We start from the raw sequence: 21624 nt of genomic DNA on the forward strand, positions 1-21624 counted from the left end.
TTCCAGGGTGCAAAAAGGAGCTTTTTGCAGCTGCTTTTTGCACCCTGGAAAGGCCAGATCGGGGCCACCATTTTGACGCCCTCGTCACATGCGAGGGGCGAGGGGTGTCTAAAAGCGCCGCCCCTCACACATGACGACGACGCCTCTATGGGCCCATCTGTTACACGCCAATTTTAACAAGAGAGGCATTAAGGGAAGATGAGTGGGTGACATAGGCTGATATAACAAAACTGCATCAAGGTAAGAGAATAATGAAAGAAGAAAAGGAAGGTTTTTCCTGTAACTGGTTTACTTATAGGCAATTAAAAGAAAGAATCAGTATGGATAATAAAATTAATGGAAAAGAGCTGATAGAATTAGATTTGGAAAATATAATAAAAAACCCCAAGAAAAAATATCAAAACTATATAAATTAATAATTAAATTCGAATTACAGGATGAAGTAGTTAAAAATGTCATGGTTAAATGGGCAAAAGACTTAAATGAACCCATATATTTGGAACAATGGGAAAGACTTTGGGGGAAAAAGAATACATTTAACTTTAAATGTGGAATTAAAAGAAAATTTTTACAAATCCCTATATAGGTGGTACTTAACACTCTATAAAATGTCCAAAATGTTTAAAAGCAATAAAAACATTTGTTGGAAATGTCAAAAAGAAGTAGGCACATATTTACACTGCTGGTGAAATTGTCAAAAAATTAAAACATTCTGGAAAAAAATTCATGCAGAATTGAAATATATATATATAAAATAAATAAATAAATAAAAATTTTATTTTTATACCGCCCTTCCCATGATCAGGGCGGTGAACAGCATAATACCAACACAATACAATAAAAACAGTGAAAATAACAACAATAGACATTAAAATTACATTAAAACCTATTTCTGGCCAGCCGACCACTGCTGCCAGAGGGGGAAAGCTAACCAGGACCAGCGTCCGGGAATGCTGATAAAAATAAGAAGGTTTTGAGCTCCTTCTTAAACTGGGCCAGGGAGGTGGCCGAGCGGAGCTCTATGGGCAGCATATTCCAGAGGGTTGGGGCCAAGATGGAAAAGGTCCTCCTTGAGGTGGAGGCTAACCTTGCCCCCGGGACCCTCAATAGCTGCTGCCCAGATGTTCTGAGTGTGCGGGGCGGATTGTATGGAGAGAGGCGGTCCTTGAGGTATCCTGGGCCCAAGCCATTTAGGGCTTTATAGGTAATAACCAACACCTTGTATTGCGCCCGGAAGCGTATAGGCAACCAGTGCAGACTTTTAAGCACAGGTGTTATATGGCTGGCTCTGGGTATGCCAGTAACCAGCCTGGCTGCCATATTCTGCACCAATTGTAGCTTCCGGGTTTGGTACAAGGGTTGCCCCATGTAGAGCGCATTGCAGAAATCCAATCTAGAGGTTACCAGGGCATGTACTACCATTTCAAGGTCTCCCTGGTCCAGGTAGGGACGCAGCTGGCGAATCAGCCGAAGCTGATAACAGGTGCTCCTGACTGTCGCATCCACCTGAGATGTAAGGTGGAGCGACGAGTCAAGGAGCACCCCCAGACTGCGTACACTGTCCTTCACAGGAAGCGTGATCCTGTTCAGGACAGGTGGAACCACCGCCTTCCCTGGGCCAGGGGAACCTATCACGAGCACCTCCGTTTTCTCTGGATTCAGACTGAGTCGGTTTTTCCTCATCCAGCCCATTACCGACTCCAGACAGGCCACGAGAGGAGAGACGCCATCCTCGGTCACTGCATCAGTCGGAGACATAGAGAAAACTATTTGGGTGTCATCAGCGTACTGATAACCCCGCGCCCCATGTCTCCGGATGATCTCTCCCAGCGGTTTCATGTAAATGTTGAAAAGCATGGGAGACAGAATGGCTCCTTGAGGGACCCCAGATGTGAGGGCCCTCTTGTCGGAGCACACGTCTCCCAGCTGCACCATCTGGAACCTCCCGGAGAGGTAGGATCGGAACCACTGGAGTGCAGTGCCCCCGATCCCCACCTCTTCCAGGCGCTCCAGAAGGATACCATGGTCTATGGTATCGAAAGCCGCTGAGATGTCCAAGAGCACCAACAGGGACACGCTTCCCCTGTCGATGCCCAGACGGAGATCATCGACCAAGGCGACCATGGCTGTCTCAACCCCGTGACCCGCCCGAAAGCCAGTTTGAAATGGGTCCAGGTAATCCGTTTCATCCAAGATCGATTGAAGTTGGATTGCAACCGCCCTCTTGATCACCTTCCTCAAAAATGGCAATAGCGATACTGGCCGATAATTATTATGCATCAGGGGGTCGAGGGAGGGCTTTTTAAACAGCGGTTTTACAGTTGTTCCATATATATATGGAACAAATGGATCCCAAGATGTATCTCTTGAACATAACAGATAGTGTAAAACTGGAATATAAAAAAAGAGAAACTGTTATTTCATACAATTGTGGCGGCAAGGATTACATTGGCGAAATATTGGAAGAGAGAAGATATACCAACAGTGGAAGAGTGGAGGTTGAAGGTTATGAATCTATATGAAACTAACATAAACTAACACTGTGGTAGGCAAAGTCTTGGCAGGAGAAGGAAGAAATGACACTTATCTTTTCCTCACACCTCCATCTTACCTCAAACATATGGGGACATAAATAGGAAAACAAGGATCCTATCCCAAATTTATAGCTGGAGCTCTGAGGGGGGAAAACTCTTGAGGAATACAGATTCATGCTAGCATTTTATAGCAGGTCAAATTGGCCTTAACACGTTTTAAAGTCTCAGTTAAGAAACAAAACAAGCAGAAGGGAACACTGTACATTTGAAGATGTGCAATGTTTATTTTACAAATTCCTGAAGCAACACAGGTAAGGCAAATGTTACTTGGCTAAAGCCTGAATGTTGCACACCATGCTAATATTTGCCAAGAGTATAAAATAAGTAAAGGAGAAAAAAATGTTCAAATTATTAAACATAATTTTCTTGCTCTATTTATCTTGTTCTGAACACAGGCTTTCACTAGTGTTGAGCTGGAAATGTATACACAATCAGAAATATATGCTCCAAAGAAAACCAGCATATTTTAAAAGGAATGTTCTATGTTCATTTATCAAAATGCATCCATTTACATGATAACAACTTGTGTCAACAGTGTTTCTAAAATTTATTACACTAAAATGCTACAAATTGCTGTAAATTATTAGTAAACTAAGCAGAACATGTGTGTTGGCTATTAGGACTGCTGCCTATAGGACACCCTGGAGACCAGTGTGGAAGAAAAGTTCAGCACAGAAACAAATACGAAACAAGGGAATAATTCAGTGCTGCAAGAATGGACTGAGGTCTTATTTAGCATGTGTACCTTATCACATCTCTAGTGAGTAATAAGCTACATTGCTATTAAACAGCACACGTAGCAGCACACATTCAAGTAGGACCTCTTGCAGATGTCTGCCATGCAAGTCGTTAAGAATTAGCCCATCAGATCCAATCAGCATGAATAGTCAGTTCATTTGTAAGGGCTATCCATCAAAATTTGGTTTGCCACTTAAGGGTCTCAGAGCCTATTTATCATATGTTTTATATATATGATGGAAGGTTTGCTTGGCAAACTGCTTTCCAAAAGAACACCCATGGATAATATGCAAACTTTCTCTATTTCCTTGAAATGTATCCAGCCTGTTTTAAACACTAAATAACTGTCGGTGAAATATAATTCAAAAGCAATGGAAAATTTATCATACTAGCATATTGGTGGGGAAAGAAAAAAAAGCTCAACTTGTAATCTTGTTAATAATGCAAAACATACATTTGACTTGCCTTCGCAAGCTATTAAAACAATAATGTCAACAGCAGCAGAATATATTTTGATTATTAACAGATACTTTGCCTATATAAAAAGTTATATTATGTTCCTTAAACTAAGAAATATTCTCAATAAGTCTATTTTGGAATATGCGTTAGCATTTTGCAGTTGTAAAACATCAAGCAGTAAACAGTAATCTACCTAGATGTCATGGGATGCTCATGAACATAATTGCTGATTAAGTGACACTGAATACTAGAATGAATTAAAAAAAAAATAAGTGAAAAGTCAATTTGGGTCAGGAAAAAATCTTCCTGTAATCTATTGACTGGATGAACTATAGAGATAGATAGAAAGGCTAAGTACCTTTGCCACACTTCTGCTTTCAACTAATATGTCTTTTAAAAATATATTGAGAATCATGTTTTTTAAAAAATGAAGTTGAGTTACTATATAAGCCAACTACTGCTACAAGGTTTTTTTTTTAATTTGTGTGTGTGTGTGTGTGGGGGGGGGGCTGCCATAGTTGTTCAAACATTTGCCAGATGCTGACACCATGAGGTAATGTGCAGTATGGTTTCCTATGTACAGCCAGAAGGCCTGCAGCTGTTTAAGAGCAATCAATTGCAACGCTGAATTCAGTATTTTCTAATCTTGAATGACAACTGTAAAGCATTATTATCATTATCACCACAGGAGGGTGTACAGTGCACAGAATTCTCAAAAACTGCAAAGTTTACAAGAGATTTATAACAAGACTATTCACTTTTGGATCTCCTCAGAAAATTTAAAGATGGTTCCATTAGATGTAAAATAGTATTCCCACAATAAATAATGGGTAAATGTCACTATACTCAGGGGAACATAGCAATCCCCAAATATAAGCACTCGATGGGTAACACTAGCATGCTGACAGCTCATGAATTGTTGTCTGTGAGGCCAATATCAGTTCCTCACTGGTTAGTGTTGGTCACTAGGGATATAACTAAGGCAGGGACAAAATGAGGGCATTGTCGTCGTCCCCATCCAAATGAGTATTTCCCCAATTAAGATTTCCTTCAAGTCCCAAATTTCAACTGTTGCCGAGAGTGAGAAATTTAAGATTATTCACACCTAGAAATTTATTTGCTATGTTTGCATTCTCTTGTTAACTTTACCTGCCACTTTTCTCTGTGTGCTTAAATTGAATTTCTGTATGTTCAACTGAAATGTTATGTTACTGCAGTGCTAGAAATTTAGGCTCAGAATTCTTATGGGATGCAATACCTTATTTTGTCCTCACCCCCACAGTTATACTGGCCATGTTTGTCCAATCACTGGCTTGCACAGAGGTTTGACAAACTTGAACAGTAGTTTTTTCATACAATTTATGTTATTGCATTGGGAATTTCCTTCTTGCATATAGACTAGTCTGGAGTGAAGAAATGATAATTGACACTTAAAAAGGCTACCTGTTCACTTTAAATTTCAATATGAAAAAAAGAAAAGAAAAAGAAAAATGAAAAAGAAATTATTGACTCCCTGAAGGCCATCCTGTAGTCTCTAATAGTCTGTATACATCAGAATAAAAAACCCTGACCAAGGCCAAGGCAGCTAAGTAGACATGGGGAATCTTTTAAGCTGCATTTGTATAAATCATTTAAATATCACCTACAGGTTATAGGCTTTCCAAATACTCTTTGTATTTCATGCAGATAGGTTGAGCAGTTTCTTAACATTTTAATGAAAAGTCACTGGCCAGAGACAAGTGACATTTGCCATTTGTAAGTGATTTTCCACAATGTAGTTCAAAGATGGTTTTTGTTATTGCTGCATATTAGGCAAGCTCTGCCTGGCTTATTTATGATAACATTACATATCCTAACAGCAGACATAAGAGGAGGGCTATAGGAAAGGCTGAAGTAGAAAAATATATGCACACTATAGGTTGCTATACAAAAAATATGAACACTTAGAAAGCAGTAAGACTGAAGAGTTTCTGTAAAAGACAAAGCAGCTAAAATGTTTTCCCTGCTCCACTGCAGGAACTCAATGAAAACTGCCTTCTTTTACTTTTATTTAAAATACTTGCTAGCAGTTCAGTTCTGTTTTAAATATATTCAGTAGAAAATTGTCCTTACTTTTGGTAACAACTCCTTCCAGTCGAATGATGTTGGGATGATCAAACTGTCCCATGATGCTGGCCTCTCCTAGAAAATCTCTCCTCTGTTTTTCTGTGTAACCAACCTTCAAGGTTTTGATTGCTACCGAAATTTCTTTTTTGGAGGGAAGTTTTAGACGGCCACTGCAGACTTCTCCAAATTCACCTGTCAATAAAAACAAAGCATATGGGGGAAAGCCTGAGTTTTTATATCCATTCACAACTCATGACAAAATTATGAACTTTAAAAAAAAATGCACCTTTACTTATATTCTGTATTTCTGTTCCCACAAATAATCTTTCAGATTATAGCAGTTTTTTCAAGGAATAATCCTGAAATATTCATGTTATTCAGTTTGTCTTCTTCAAAGCCAAGGTCATAATGCAAACTACCTACTATGTAAGTCAGATGTAAAATAAATTTGACAGCATTGTCAGATTTTTCAAATATCTATTTCTTTATCTTTTGTTTGTTAATTATTTAATTAAATTATCTATATTGTACCCTAAACCTAAAGATCTCTGATTGGTTAAAGCAACTGTTTTAAACACATTTAAGCAGTTTAAGACAATTTAAAATCATGCACATATGCAGGTTTGCATGGAATCTATAAATCCCTGAAGGCTTAAATAGCAAACTACATTAATACTTGTTTCCAGAATGACACCACTATAAGTGCTGGTGAGCCTATTGAGGGGGAGGTGCTCTCATTGGCATGGTGCAGCAGAAAAATCTGTCTTGTGTATTTCCCTCACTCAAGAAAAAAAGGAAAGGGCTCCTCCAGCAGATCTCAGTCCTCTAGAAGATGTACACTGGGGTATGCCCAAGATAATTTCCAAGTATTAAATCAAACAACATTGTGCAATTGATAAATAACATGATAAAAAAGTGACTTTGATTTACAATGTATCTTGCCATGATTTCACTTAGGTGAGGAAATGATAAATATGCTAAGGGGCTTGGGAATTGTCAACTGACATGCCAAGGAAATTAAAACCTTCCAGGACCTGAACAACAGTAGTCAGTGTCTCCATAGTTTTGACCTAATTCCAACCATCACTATGAGGTATCAGAGCTAAAGCAAAAGACCAGTTACATTTCACATATCTTCCCATCCATGACTGTCTTCAGAGAAATAGGAAGCAGCAGCACCTGAAATTTCTCTTGTGTTATATGATGCAAATTACTATACCTAACTAAATGACAAAATGACAATTTTTCATCTTGAAAAAACATGCATAGAACTGACAATTTCAACTGCTAGCATCTTCATCAGGCAGCAGTAGTCTCTCTACTGCTGATATTACTAAGAACTGCTAGCAGCAAGTAGCATTAAAATAGTATGGAACAGCATAGCAGAAGGAACTATTTTCATACATATTGCACAGTGCATTGTGGAGTATTTTCTTTTTGATTGGGTGAAGGTCAGAAGGGTCATTCTTGCTGAAAAGGTGTTTTGTGTTGTTAGCTACTTTATTTGGCTTTTTTTTTTTTTACTGACAATTTATAGATGTTAACATGCATGCAAGAACTTACCCAGCCTGTAACAAGAATTCCTATGAATAAAAAATTTGACCTCTGCAAGAATCTGCCAGCATGTTTCACTCAAGGCAAACAGTACGTCTATTCAAATATTAGCATTAGGTCGATACTGTTAAGGCACCCTGAGAGTAGAAGATCAAAGCACAACACTAGAATGGTAAAACACCCACTTTACAATAAATCTTGGTGTTGAATTTTTTATCTCTCACTTTCTCTCTGTATGTGTCTCTGGTATGGATCTTAATGGTTTTAACAGCATTAAGCTGCTAGTCTTTGCACCTACTATTGTGTGACCTTGAGAGTAGCTTTTATATATAGTTCACATATTTGGCTATTGAACATATGAATTCTTTTCCAAGAACATAGTCAAAAGACTCCATTAGCTTTTATCTCTACTTCTTTGGAACAGCCATGTTCTTACTCTTGCTATACAATTTTGCAGAAAAATTCTATTGATGAATCAAAATGTGCACCAAGGTACATTTTTGTTGATACTTCATGGAATCCATTTGCTTGATTTCAAGATGTGCTTTCATCTCACAGAGCTAAAAGATATGCTATAGATTTGAAATCAACTGAAGGCTAGTGCCCTCAAGTGTAGGCTCAAACTACTGCCACTTTAGCTTCCCTTATCTTCCACAGGTTCTTTACTTCTGTTATAACAAAGGATGTCCCAACATTTCATGTGAATACACAAGAACATGATTCCTAACTGCAGTTAATCATATTTGACAGGAACTCAAACAGAAATCCTTCCCCATTCACACTTCCCCTTCTATAGTTCTTAGGAATGGCCACTGCTAATACACTCATATCTCCCATTTTTTCTGCCTTTAGACTTGGTTTTTTATCATCCCACTCATGGATTATCATACTTCCCAGAGCATTTCAGTTTGTCATGCAGATCAGTGACTTCAGATTTCAGAGAAGCTGGAAAGCTCCATGAGTGGGTATGTATTGCATGCAGTGTGTGTGTGTGTGTGTGTGTGTGCTGAAGTCACTTGGAAAATGCAATCTTTACTGCACAACTTTTAGATAAGTAAGCTTTGTAAAGGCATAAATTTGCGTAAAAGGTAAAGGTTTCCTCTTAACATGAATGTCTAGTTGTAACCGACTGTAGGGGGTGATGCTCCATTACTAAGCTGGAGAGCCAGCACTGTCTGAAGATGGCTCTGTGGTCATGTGGCCAGCATGGCTGCACAGAATGCTATTGCCTTCCCATAGATGTGGTACCTGTTTATTTACTTGAATTTGCAGACTTTCAAACTAATAAGATGGCAGAAGTTGAGACTAGTGAGGGGTGCTCACCCCATCATACAACATTTGGGCCTTGAACTGCCAACCTTCCAACTTTACGATAATCAGACACTGGCTATTTCAAAAGGTACATGAATTATGTAATCTTCCTCTAGATGAAGCATAAAGTCACAACACTGGTGCAAAGCTGGAGCAGGGCAAATTTAGTTGTAGCCAACATCTCCAGAAAGAAGGGTTAATCTAGTTTCTGCCAGCCTTCTGTCTAGTTAGCAGACCCTAAAACATCTTGGCATGTTAGGATTGCCACTAATGTCCTGTCTGCACTGTCCATATGTTCTGTGTTGGCCCTGGACTGGCCATGATGGTGGCTGCATGCACTGGGCCATACCCAGTGTGGTGATCAGCATGTCTGCCCCAGCCCCGTACCCAGAGCTAACACATCCATACATGCAGGAACACTGTGGACAGGGCACCTGACTTTGGAGGCTGCAGTCATATGATCAGTGCATCCCTCTAACCTTTCATTTTGTTGGTTGCATGGGTGACTCTTCAGGAGAAGAAGTGGTATACCCGGCAGCCTATCCACATAGCTCCTGTGGTACAGAACCAGTAGTGGCAGCTCTGGGGACAGGCTATCCCCTTTCCCCGCTCACCTCAGTGCAGGGAATCAGTATGGCGTGGCTCGTAGTGTGCAGGAATCTGGCTAAGCCTGATTTAGGTATGACCCAGCTGTTTGCATACCAGAAATTCCCATGTTCACCCTGGGGTTTGGGTTCATCTTGTTTATTTCTCATGCTCTGTGCATTAGTATAGAGACATCTAAGTCCATAGGTCATTCCCCCATTTGTCTTTTAAAAGGTTTCCCCTCCCTCCAGCTGTTGGGTTCTTGTGCTATTTGCCTTGTTCTCTGTATAACATTTGGGCTATTATTTTCATCACTTGATGAACTTCTGCCCTAAAGAATAGTTTCTGTCTCGCATGTCACTCAGTTTAAAGCCCTCCTCACCAGATCTTTCAGACTCTTAGCAAAAATGTTCCTTTCAACTTCTATAAGATGCAACCCATCCCTTGCCAGAAGTTTACTGCACACCATGATCCAGGAAGCATGAGGTTTCTATTTTTTTAATGGGAGCCATTGCGCTATTAGGCTGTGATGAAAACATGCCTGTAAATTTCTTGCTGATTTTGGGCAAATTCTGTTTCTCCTCCTACAACTACTACTTGTTGTTATTATTAACTCAAGAAAACATAGCCCACAGAGTCATACAGCTGAGTTCAGATTATTCACAATGGAGCTGCTTGGGGGCAAAATTACGAGGCTTTCATTTCAGATCAGCAGAGGTTGAAGTTTGTTTTCAGTTTGATTGTCTGAGAAACCGAAGTATACAAAGAGATATTACTGGAATGACTTTACAAGATTTAAATCTGCTCAGAGGTTACGGGACATTTCTATTAATTTAGGCACTTGCTGCCTAAGTCAAGTATATTTTGTTGAAAATTTGCACACAGATGAATTGTAGATACAATTGTTTCCTCCTCTTAGTTACTTGAGCTTTAAATCACAAATTAGCTTCGAGTAGAGGCCTCCTTGATATTCTGCTTCCTGTTCAGATAAGACAAATGCCTCATGTAAGGATGAAGATTCTGTTCTGAAGCCCTTCTTAATGAGAACTTTGTAATTCATCCCTGCTGGGCACATAGCTCTGTAGCTCAAGCTGTTCAATATGAATTAGGCACAGTATATTTGCTCAAGGAAACATTGCTTAAGAGCATATGTTTAAAGGAACATATAAGCATAGGTTAATATTTTACACAGCATACTACAGAATCGGGTCCTGAAATGGGTGAGTCCTGTGCATGTCTACCGGATATATTATTGTTCTGGGCCAGAATTCATAAAGGCACTTATGAAGACAACACAGAGTTAATGAATTTGTGACTGGTTTGTATTCATGATCCCTATGTATTCACTAGTTAAGGGAATGCATGGGGACTGTGAAAGTCGCTCAGTCTCCACTTACTGGGCAATAGCCACTGTAACTGATAGGGCTCTATTTTCCATCTCCCATGACCAGTCTCTGACATCAGGGAGAATTGCAGCAGGAGCAGTGCTTCTGGTTATCACAACAGAGGCTGCTCATGGGAGAGGTGGAAACATCAAGTAGCTGTTTCCTGATCGACAGGGTGACAGATCCTGTTGCTCACAGCAGCTGCTCTCTGGCAAGTGGGAATTGGGGAGTCAGACAGGGAGGCACTACTTAGCTATGTAAATAAGGTGGTTATGTAGCTAAGTAGGTGATACAGAATCATGGCCTTTTTTGTTAAAAATACAACTCTGGGGCTTTATAGATGGGGAGAAAGGGGTGGCAAGACGTCGCCCCTTTATGCCCCTGACAGAGGCCCCAGCAACCAAACTGCGTGGCCTCTGGGAGTCCTAAAATAACCCCCTCCCGGCGGGTTCTTTTTAGGGTGTGCGTGCGCGTTGATGGGGTCCACACAGCGTAGTGCTGTTTGGGTGCTGCACTGTGCAAATGTCATCGTTGCATGCCCCATCTGTAAAAGGGCACAACAAGATGGCACTGGCAGTGCGCGGTAGGGCTCAGGAGCATGTGGGCGCTCCACTCTCCTGAGCCCTAAAAGCGAGCCCAGGCCAGCGCATAGTGCCAGTCTGTACCAGACCTCTGTGCTCAAGCATTTCCTGACCCACTAAGACTGAGTCTAAAATACTAAATTTTAATATATATATTTTATTGATCCTCATTTCTTTACTTTCAGATTTGTAAATTTTTTTGCATAATTTTGATTTATTACAAATACAAAATATTTAATATGGAAATATATTTTATTACATTTATATTACAATATATTTGTGTCCAAAGACCTCAGTGTGGCATACAATGAAATCAACAGAAAGAATTTAAAATGCAATAGAGAAAAATGCTTGTAATCTAAAAGCATATCATTACCTAATGCACTGAAACAAGTTATAACAGTTAAAACCATGTACCTGTACAAACTAGACAAAATCATTAGATGCCAAGAGCTTTAATAAAAAGCCACGCTTTAACTTGGTGACTAAATGAAGCTAATGTTAATGCCAATGGGGCTTCTAAGTGGAGTCAGTTCTACAATTCCTGAGTCCAGGTTATCTATGGGATCATGTATAATACACCCTGTATACTCAGGTCCTCTGACAGACATTTATTCCATTCAGTCAGGACTAGGTTGGTAACTGTCAGCCAAAGGACTTTTTCTTCAGCTGTCCCTAGACTGAGGAATGATCGCCAGAAGGGATTTGATAGCTAAACACGCTGCCTGAATTTAAACAGCATCAAAGACCAATTTCTTCCAGCAGGCTCATTTGGATGATTTTTAAATTATGAATTTTAAATATGGATTGTTTTAGAATGTATACTGTATGTCTTATTTGTCCCTTTAATCTGTTTCATGTTTTAATTAATGTGTTTTAATTGATATTTTGTATTGTTTATATGTTGCTGTTCCCACTTCAATCCATGGGGAGAGGCGGGTAAGAAATCACCACCACCACCACTACCATCACCATCATCTCTGATGACATCACAAAGAAAGGCCTTTTCTACATTCTCACACAATCTGTTGGCCCTACTGCTGGGACACAAAGGAAAGTCCCTCTTTTTAATGTTGTGAACCATCTCAGGTTTTTTTTAAAATGATAAGCACTACAAAATTTATTCAATTAATAAATAAATGTTCCTGAAGGTTCCACATTTTGTTTGAATGAATGTGTGCATAAACAAAAGACAAACAAACCTTGGGGTGACAAAGATGGGAAAGTAGTGTACAGTCCGCCCTCTTCATATTTTAAATTAATTTCAATTGTAATGTTTTAAATCTCTTTTTAGGGAGGGGAGAATTATAATACAAATGAATTGTATTTAGAATGTTTTTAATGTTGTAAACCGCTTTGATTGTTTAATTACAAAAAGTGGGATATGAATAAAAGATTATTATTATTATTATTATTATTATTATTATCAGGGTACTGTTCAAGACCCACCCACCCCGCATATGGGGAAAAGAGCATGTGCTCAAGCCCATAGAAAATAATGGGGTGCTCACTCGTGGTGCGGCACAGGGTGTGCAGTGCAGGTACACAACCCATTCCTTCTGCTGGGGCTTGCCTTCTGTGTAAGCTCAAAGCCGCGGAAGGCAAGCCCACCTATAGGGAGGACCGACTGTACTTATGCCTTCCTTAAGAATTTCCCTCACTTTACTAATAATCAAGTTAGAAGAATGAAATGGCCAGCTCTTAAATTTCAAAAGACCACAATTTAGAATGTATAAAATGTTAGCTAAAAAGCAGGAACCTATTGGATAGAAATTAAGAACTCAAATTAAAACTTATTCACCAATATTATAGTGGCCTTTATAAAGTGATGTATGCCCTCCAATTTTTCCAGTGTTTATTTTCCAGCAGTTGTTTTTTTTTAAAGCAACTCCTGAACTATAAAACAGTTTAAAAGCACCTTTACATTTCTTTAGCACTAGGGAGTGGAATGCATTGAGGTGGGAGAAATGGAAACCCCATTGTAAATCCAAAGAGTATAAACAAAGATTACAAGTATGTCCTCATTTTAATTACAGATTGCATAACAGCTTTAACTGCTCATTTGATTGTCAGTTGTAAAAGTGACCCATAGTGCCTGTCGTGAAACACTCATTAAAGAACAATTTTAATTCATTTTAAATGCTTTCAAAACATTTAAAGCTTTTAAGATGAAATGCTGTAGCATTTACTCTTGTATAATTAACCGTTAAGAATTATAAATGGCTGTTGACTTAGAGAGGTTGACCCAGAGAAGTTGAACTAGTTAACAGAGACAGTGGGAATGGATGAAAAAGGTTAGAACAGATTTATTCACATTCAGACAAGAATCTCTTGCAGAGAATAGTCAAAATTAAGGAGGCAACGCTATCCTTGATGTATTCATCAGAAAAGAAGATGAATTCAGGGGATAGCGGCAGTTTATCAGAACCTATTAACCTTTGTCATATGGTTCTAGTTACAAGCAACCATGACAACAGTGTGCATGTCACTGACAATGGCCAACTTGGACTGAAGATGATAGCAAATATTGTATTCATGTGGGGCAAAATGAAACAAGCAAACAAACCAAAAACATGTTGGAGGAAAAACAATCCTGCTCTCTTTACTGTGATAGGTGTAATTATTCAAACAATGAGAAGAAACCACTGTTTAACAAACTACATAAAACCTGTATTTATTTATTTTTTTAAAAAAGGATCTTTGCTGTTGCAGTTATCTAATAATTCAGGAATTCAAATACACAGAACAGAAATTTTGCTTCTTGCCTGAATCTGTGTGTGAATTTTGAAACAGGAGAGAAACAACCTTCTTTGTGTAAAATAAGCAAATTAAATAAATTTCAAAATTGTACTATTCATAGCATAGTGGTTCAGATGCTGGTCTAGGACTCTGGAGACCAGAGATCACATCCCTACTTGGTCTTGGGAACCAACTGGGTAACTCCGGGGAAGTCACAATCTCTCAGACTCAGAGGGAGATCATGGCAAACCCTGTCTGAACAAATCCTGCTGAGAAAACCCCTGTGATAAGCTTCCTTTAGGATCACTCTCAGTCAGAAACAACTTGAAAGCACTCAATAACATACACTATGATAAGAATTTAAAGAATATCATCATATTTTTTTCATCAAGAAAATGGTAAACTATCCTGAGATTTTTCACATTTTGAGACTTTTTGGAGAGTAAAAAGTTAGTTTGTGCAACACCTCTTCGTTTTCTATAACAACAATCAAAATTTCTACAGAGAAGAGTGTATTATGTCTATTCCCTGTAAAAATTGCTAATTTTTATGCAAAATCAGTTTTTCAAAATAAAATTTCCCCCAATGTTTGCAGAGAGGAAAATAAATAATTAAAATATGGAAAAAGTTTGAAATTGGTCACTTTTTGATGAAAAAAAAGAGAATAAAGAAGATTTCCTTCCCTAAACTATCACTGAGGTGTGTTGCAAAAATCTTTAAAAGCAGAAGCATCAGACATGTTGATGGTGTTTCTGGCCAAGCAGTCAGTCCATACAAAGCTATACAAAGCATGCTGTATACGAGTATATGTTTTGTCCACAATGGTAAAATAGAATGATTTTGCAGCCACACATTTTTGTCCAAGTTATGGAGAACTTGATGAACTACAAACCAGCCTTTGCCTCTTTGTCATGATGGAGCCAAAACCTTTCTCAGAATTCCTGGTGATTTCTCAGCAAGTATGAGAAATTCTATGAACATTTTTCACAACCATAACACACACACATTTTCATTTATTATAAACTCTGTAAAATTTATTGCATAAATGTATATGCTTATATGAACACAGAGACCTGGATCCTCTTTTTGGTCCTATTAATGGACTTACCTATGTGTTAGTACTCCATTCAGCAATTGGTTCACTTATTCTTTTTAGTTGAGACTAATCAACAGGCAATCGTCAAAAGGAACAAAACACATTTCAAATTCTGAAGTTAAGCAGGCTTGATCTCAATAGTCGCCTGCATGGAAAAACCACCTGCTAACCATATGTGAGCCATTCTGCTTGGAGGAAGAATGGGGTATGAGCAGAATAAATAAATGAATGGGATAAGATCCTGCATACTAAAGCAGTATTCTGCCAAAATAAATGTGCTAGCCTTTAAGATGCAAATGACTGTGCTGTTTTTGCAACATTTCCCACTGTTATGGAATTTATACATTCTGTGGTTCATAATGTCACATTACTGAAACAGTAATGTCTCATGTTAGTATGTTTGAAACATTGAGGGTTTGGACACAATCCACCAAATTCCCTCGCTTAACAATATCAGAAATTGGGACTTCTAAAACTGGTTAGTTTGCAAAATGCTTTTATTCAGAGATATCTTTATACAGTTTAGATTACTGATAACTTATAAAAAAGCCCCTTGCTCTTAAATAATAAATAAATAATGCTGTTAAAGATTTAAATAATATATAAAGTGGCCTTTTAGTACCCATTCCTGTTGTCAGGTCTTGTCATTTTTTAGTTGGTAACAAAACAGATTTAACATAAAAGCTGAACTCTGGGAAACACCCGAGTTCTAAATTTTGAGAGATGATACTTCCTCTCTCCTCTCCTAAGAACACATTAGGGTCATTCCCACTTACAGTATACTTCAAATCCTGATCCAGCTCCGCTCTGCATCATTAATCGAATGGAAAAGGTCCCCTGTTCCCAATATAAAGCAGATATTTTCCTGAGTGGCAGTGAAATCGCTATATTTTGCCATGATTGTCATTCCTGTTTGCACCGCTCATGTGTCAGTCATCATGGCAGACTCCTCCCCAGCACCATCGGGGCAAGCGGTGGTGGCGCAGCAGCAGTGCAGCCAGCCAGCTCCCGGCAAAGCGGAGACAGCAGAGTACCAGTGCGGCCAACCAACTCTGAGGGCAAGTGGTGGTGATGCAACAGCAGTGTGGCCAGCCAGCTCCCAGCAAAGCAGCAGTGGCAGAGTAACAGTGCGGCCAGCCAGTTTCTGGGGCAAGCGGTGGTGTAGCAGCAGCAGCACAGCCAGCCAGCTTCTGGCAAAGCAGTGGTGGTGCAGCAGCAGCAGCACCGCAGCCAGCCAGTTCTGGGGAAAGTGGCGACAGCGTCCCCCCTTTTAAATTCTCATGGGAGCTTGGCTTGAGCTGCATCTGCACTGCAGAAATAATCCTGAGGGAGCAAGGCAAGGCCAGGGGACCCAGGAGGTGGAGGAGGAGAAGGGTGAGAGACAATTTTTCTTTTAAAAAATAGAATTAATCGAAAAATCAGAAAAAGAAGCAGTTGCTTTACCAATATATTGATTTTTCGATTGATTCTATTGTTTTTTAAAAAAGAAACCTAAAAGGCAGAACTGGGGTAGTCTCTGGGGAGGGATGGTACACACCCTTCTGCCATTTGTCCCTCCCCTCGGAAAGAATCGATTCTGATCTGCCGTACCCACTTACTGGGCACACTTCAGAACTGATTCTTCAGAAAAGAACAACTTTCAAACTAGTCTCAGGAAACCCCATGTTTTTTGCATTTGCCCCACTTCTTTCTACCTGGAATTGCTCAAATGAGGATCGGAAACGGTTTCAAATGGGAACGAGGGTCATATGTCCCAAATCATGCTTTGGAGCAAATTGTAGTGGGAATGACCCCATTGAGGCATCATATGGGTAGCCACCAAAACATCTTTGATATACTGGAAGCAGAGGTAGTTTCTTCAGTGGTTATTTAACAGGCTAAGATGAGATAGTCCTACATGCTTCTCTGATTCTGCTCCATCATGTAGGAATGGCATTACTTTTACAGAGAACCTTTAAAAAGTACTCTTTGGGACTACAGCTTGCAAAATTTCCCATGAATCTTGTCTGGAGGTTCTGGCAGTTGTAGTCCAGAAAGTAACATTTACAAGCCTTAGTTTTCATTAAATGTACTTTAACAGCTTCTCTGTTAAATGTATACTTCACTTCTTTATTTTAGACAAAAAAAAGGTACTGTTCTCCAGTCATTTAAACATCCTTAGGAATTCCATACATACAGGTGGGAATATCTTGTGTCACCACCTAATGTCTAGGACTACAGTGTTATTCCCACCTGCAATTGTGGAATGCTACAGGCTATACAATTTACTGAGAAAAAGTATCCTCTCACTAAAAGTTAGATTTTGTTTTGTTTTTTGGTGTTTGTACAGAATAGTGTTCTGTGGCTTAGATTCATCTAGCCCAAGATATACAAGTATTGCCATAAAATAAGAGCAAATGGTAATGCACTTGAACCTACAACCTGTAAAAATAATACTTTTAGTCTCAATCACTATTATAGTTGCAGTAATAGTTGAGACAGACTACAGCTATAAACAGATGAATTTTGTCTTACATTAATAGTAATGTAACATTACATACATTACATACTATGCAGTGTAACAGTGCCTTTATTGTTGTTGTGCACCTTCCAGTAATTTCCGACTTGTGGTGACCCTAAGGCGACCCTATCACAACATTTTCTTGACAAGTTTCTTTAGAGTGGGTTTGCCATTGCCATCCTCTGTAGCTAAGAGAGTGTGACTTGCCCAAGGTCACCCAGTGGGTTTCATGGCTCATTGGGGATTCGAACCCTGTTCTCCAGAGTCATATACCAACACTCAAACCACTAAACCACACTGGCTTTCCTTATGTATTATTTTTTGTTATATATTTTTGCTGGTAGTTTCTATACATAAAATACAGATGTATGGGCAATGAATAATCAAAATATAATGTATTGTTACAAGAGTGTATAAATGCAGAGAGGAATTCTATTTCTGCAAATTCCTATACAAAATAATCTGATTCATACCTTTTGGTGTTACATATTCACCAGATTTTGCAGTTCTTGGAATAGAATGTGAAGTTTTGCACTTCTTGGAATACTATAATGAATTTCTCAGTAGTTTAAAAGAATCAGTATACATAATTGAATACACATATAGAAGGGAAGAGGAATTTAAATATGTTTCCAATATGGATTTAAACATTTTAGCTATTAGGCACCTAATGTCTCTTTTAGAAAAAAAAATCATCCAAGAAATGGAATCATTAATCACCACCACCATCATCAACAACATTTAAAATTGCAAATTTATATGGCAACTGAATGAAACAGAATCATGAATAAACACATGCTTGAATCCAGTTGCTAACTTTAGCAATAGTAGAATCATTGAATTAATTGTTGAATTGTAGATCAGTATTCTGTAAATACCATTGATTTGAAAGTTGCATGCTCTATGGGACTAAAGACTGAATTTAGGTCATGGACTGGAAATAAACATATTTGCTCATTTTTTCCCTATAAATCCAGAAAAAACTGCTTTCCCCAAGGGAAACTGACATTTTTTTCCAGAAAAGGTTGTTCAGTTGTGGCTTCCTTGTTCAAGAGTATTAAGTATAAAGCATGAGTGTTCAGATATTTTTGGACTGCAGCTCTTTTAACTCCTCACCATTGGCTATGCCAATGGGATGGGCAGCTATGAAGGAACAAGTCAAGATACTAGCGAGTGAAGATATACAACTGAACACTAAAGTTAGAATTGCTGGATTGTATTCTCCATCACCATGTATTGATGCGAGAGCTAGAAAATGAAGAAAGATGATAAGAAGGAAATCAAAATCCAAGACATTTTGCTGGAGAAGAGAGCTGAGAATACTGTGGACAGCTAAAAAGACAATCAAATGAAAGGAATTGCCAGCCAGATAGATAGACTCAATCAAGGAAGTTACGGGCCTGAGTCAGCAAGACACGAGCAGAGTAATGGAAGACAGGGAGTCTTGGAGATGTCCAATCCACAGGGTTGCCTTCTCAGGATCAACTCAAGGGCAGTTAACAAAGCAACAAAAGAGAACCAATGTGGTGTAGTGGTTTCAGTACTGGACTAAGCATTTGAATATTGGACTAAAACTCTAAGAGACCAGGTGACCTTGGGCAAGTCTCATTCACTCAACTTTAGAGAAAGGTAGTAGGAGACCTCCTCTGAATCAATCTTGGCAAGAAAACCCTAGGATGGTATCATGATAAGTTACAATTGAGTTGAAGGGACATAACAACAATAGAGACACTGTCCAACTCTTGATTCTGGAGACTGATGTCATGGGGATATCAATACCTGCTGAATGTAGAATAAGCAATGTGATTGATACTTGGCAGAAGAGAAGTCACACTAGAAGTTTTGAAGATGAAATAATATTTTGAAATATTTGTCTTTATAAAACGTATTACTTCTCAGATATTATTTTATCTCTCTCGCCTAGGTTGTGCTTTACCTGGAAAAAAGACATCTAAAACTCTCAGTCATCATGATTAGCATACAAAAAGAAAGCTCCTTCAACATTTTCCTGCTTTCCAACAGTAAAGGATGTTTTTCTTCATTAACCAAAATGTTGGCATACCCTCCAATATTTCACATATGGAAACTAGGACACATGTGGGCAAGCAACATCAGAGTGTGGTCAAGATGGCAAAAATAATTAATGAGGAAGAGCACAACAAGCTAGGAGAGGCTGCAGCAGTTGATTTTGCTGGAAGGGGCAAGATTCCATTCTCACCTCACCTCACCTCACCCCATGCTGAGTTAATTCAGTACAAACTGCTTTTGCATTTTGAAGAGAATTTGTAGCAAATGAAGTAAGCTGAGGAAAATGTAGGAAAGTGGGAGGAAAGAGAGGAAGAGAGAACAAGTGGGATATTTTAAAAGCTGCTGAAAGAGTGGTATAACAGAGGTTTAATTCGGACTGTCCCTGCCAGATTGGGACATTTAAGATTGCATCTTAAATGTCCAGCTTCAGTGGACTTACTGCAGTGGTACAATTGCTCAACTGGAAGGGAATATTGTATGTATCCTTACCTGCTCCAACAACTTTATCAATGGCTATGCTGGAAGAATCAAGCTCTTTGGCAAATTCATGAACAGCTTGATTGGGATCTTCATATGTATGTGGATCCACATATGTTCTAAGGCCTGGGAGCTTTACTGTTTAAAAAGAGACAAGTATAACTTCAGTCAAATTAATTGTATGAACAAAAACTGGCCAATGTAATACATCAATAAATTTATTTTAAATTTATTTTTAATTTTAAATAAATATCAATCAATCAATGCACTGGTCATAGGGAGATGAAGATCAGGATCTGCAGGATGCATTCTCACTTTTTGTTTTGTTTCACAAACTTTTTAAAAATCTCATGTTCTTTCCATCCTAAATATGAAGAATTGGTCATATTCTGGTATATTTTTTTAAATCAAAAACCACCTGTAACAAAATTCTCACCCATCCCTACAAAGAACATTTGGTGCAGAGTAGAAGAAAGAGGCGATCAGAGGCCGTCCCTTTCTCCTCCAGATTGTTGTCGTGGCAACCGCATGGATGCGACAATGATCCATTACAAAAAGGACCTCCGAAATGGCACTCCTCCCCACGATGCTGTTAAGGCACCATTTGCTCCCTGGGGCATTGCGGTGATGTGTCTTGTGTGGTGCACCGTTTGGACACATCACACAAGACACGTCATGGACACACGCGCCATATGGACAGTGCTGTGTCAAGATGGCACTGCTCATACGTATTAGGGTTCATGAGCATGCAGTTGCTGCGTGCTCCTGAACCCTAAAATCGTCGCTGGCATGCCACAAAGCATCCGTTTGTACTGGGCCTTGGTATGTTTCAATAGGAATTTTTCACCCTGTCCTAATCTTTTCTGCTCCAGCTTTGAGGGATTTGTTAAATCTTAGGTCTAAATTTGATCAAGCAAGTAATCAAATGACAAAAACTTACTTCCTAAATTCTAATATAAGTGCCACTGATACCATTTCAAGTTCCCACCCATAACAGAGAGGCTGTGTTTTGTCTTCTATAATACACTTGTGGTAGTAATGTTTCTTATTGACTCAGCTGGCTAAGAAATGTATCACAATAAAACAAACAAGAGCAGTAACTAAAACATGCACACATAAAATGAGTACACTGCTATCAGTTTAAGGTCCCATAAAGATTCCTTGTGATTCATGTTGGGCTACAGACACCCTCCTGTTCTAGTTAATAAAATATAACAAAATCAAAACAAAAAAGCTATTTAAAAGCTTTGTGGAGGGGTACCTTTGCTCCTGAATTTTTCATTTTCTTTTTTGGATATGCATTATCACATCATTGGGGATTGCAAAGAAAATAATCCCTTCACACCAATTACTAAAAAAGCAGTCCATATAGTGAGTAGATTCTGTCATGAGCAGCAGATAATAAACACATGTGCATGTGTTAAGCTGCACCACTTTACAGCTCCTTCTGTGCAAGCATCATCATTTCCAT

The 21624-nt window shown here is 38.8% G+C and overlaps 1 protein-coding gene across 2 annotated transcripts in view; it reads right to left on the reverse strand.

Moving 5' to 3' along the window:
- The window catches only part of LOC149319743 (ephrin type-A receptor 3), a 279988-nt gene that overhangs the window by 32121 nt on the left and 226243 nt on the right, over positions 1 to 21624 (reverse strand). For both annotated transcript variants that reach the window (XM_089512286.1, XM_089512287.1), the window contains exons 10-11: positions 20166 to 20291; positions 5904 to 6089 (exon numbers count right to left, since the gene is read on the reverse strand). In XM_089512286.1, the coding sequence (XP_089368412.1) occupies positions 5904 to 6089; positions 20166 to 20291 (312 nt within the window). The remainder of the gene's footprint in view (positions 1 to 5903; positions 6090 to 20165; positions 20292 to 21624) is intronic.

This window comes from Sceloporus occidentalis, unplaced genomic scaffold, assembly GCF_023333645.1.
Source record: "Sceloporus occidentalis isolate IW3139 unplaced genomic scaffold, rSceOcc1.0.p SCAF_2, whole genome shotgun sequence".
Lineage (NCBI taxonomy): Eukaryota > Metazoa > Chordata > Lepidosauria > Squamata > Phrynosomatidae > Sceloporus > Sceloporus occidentalis.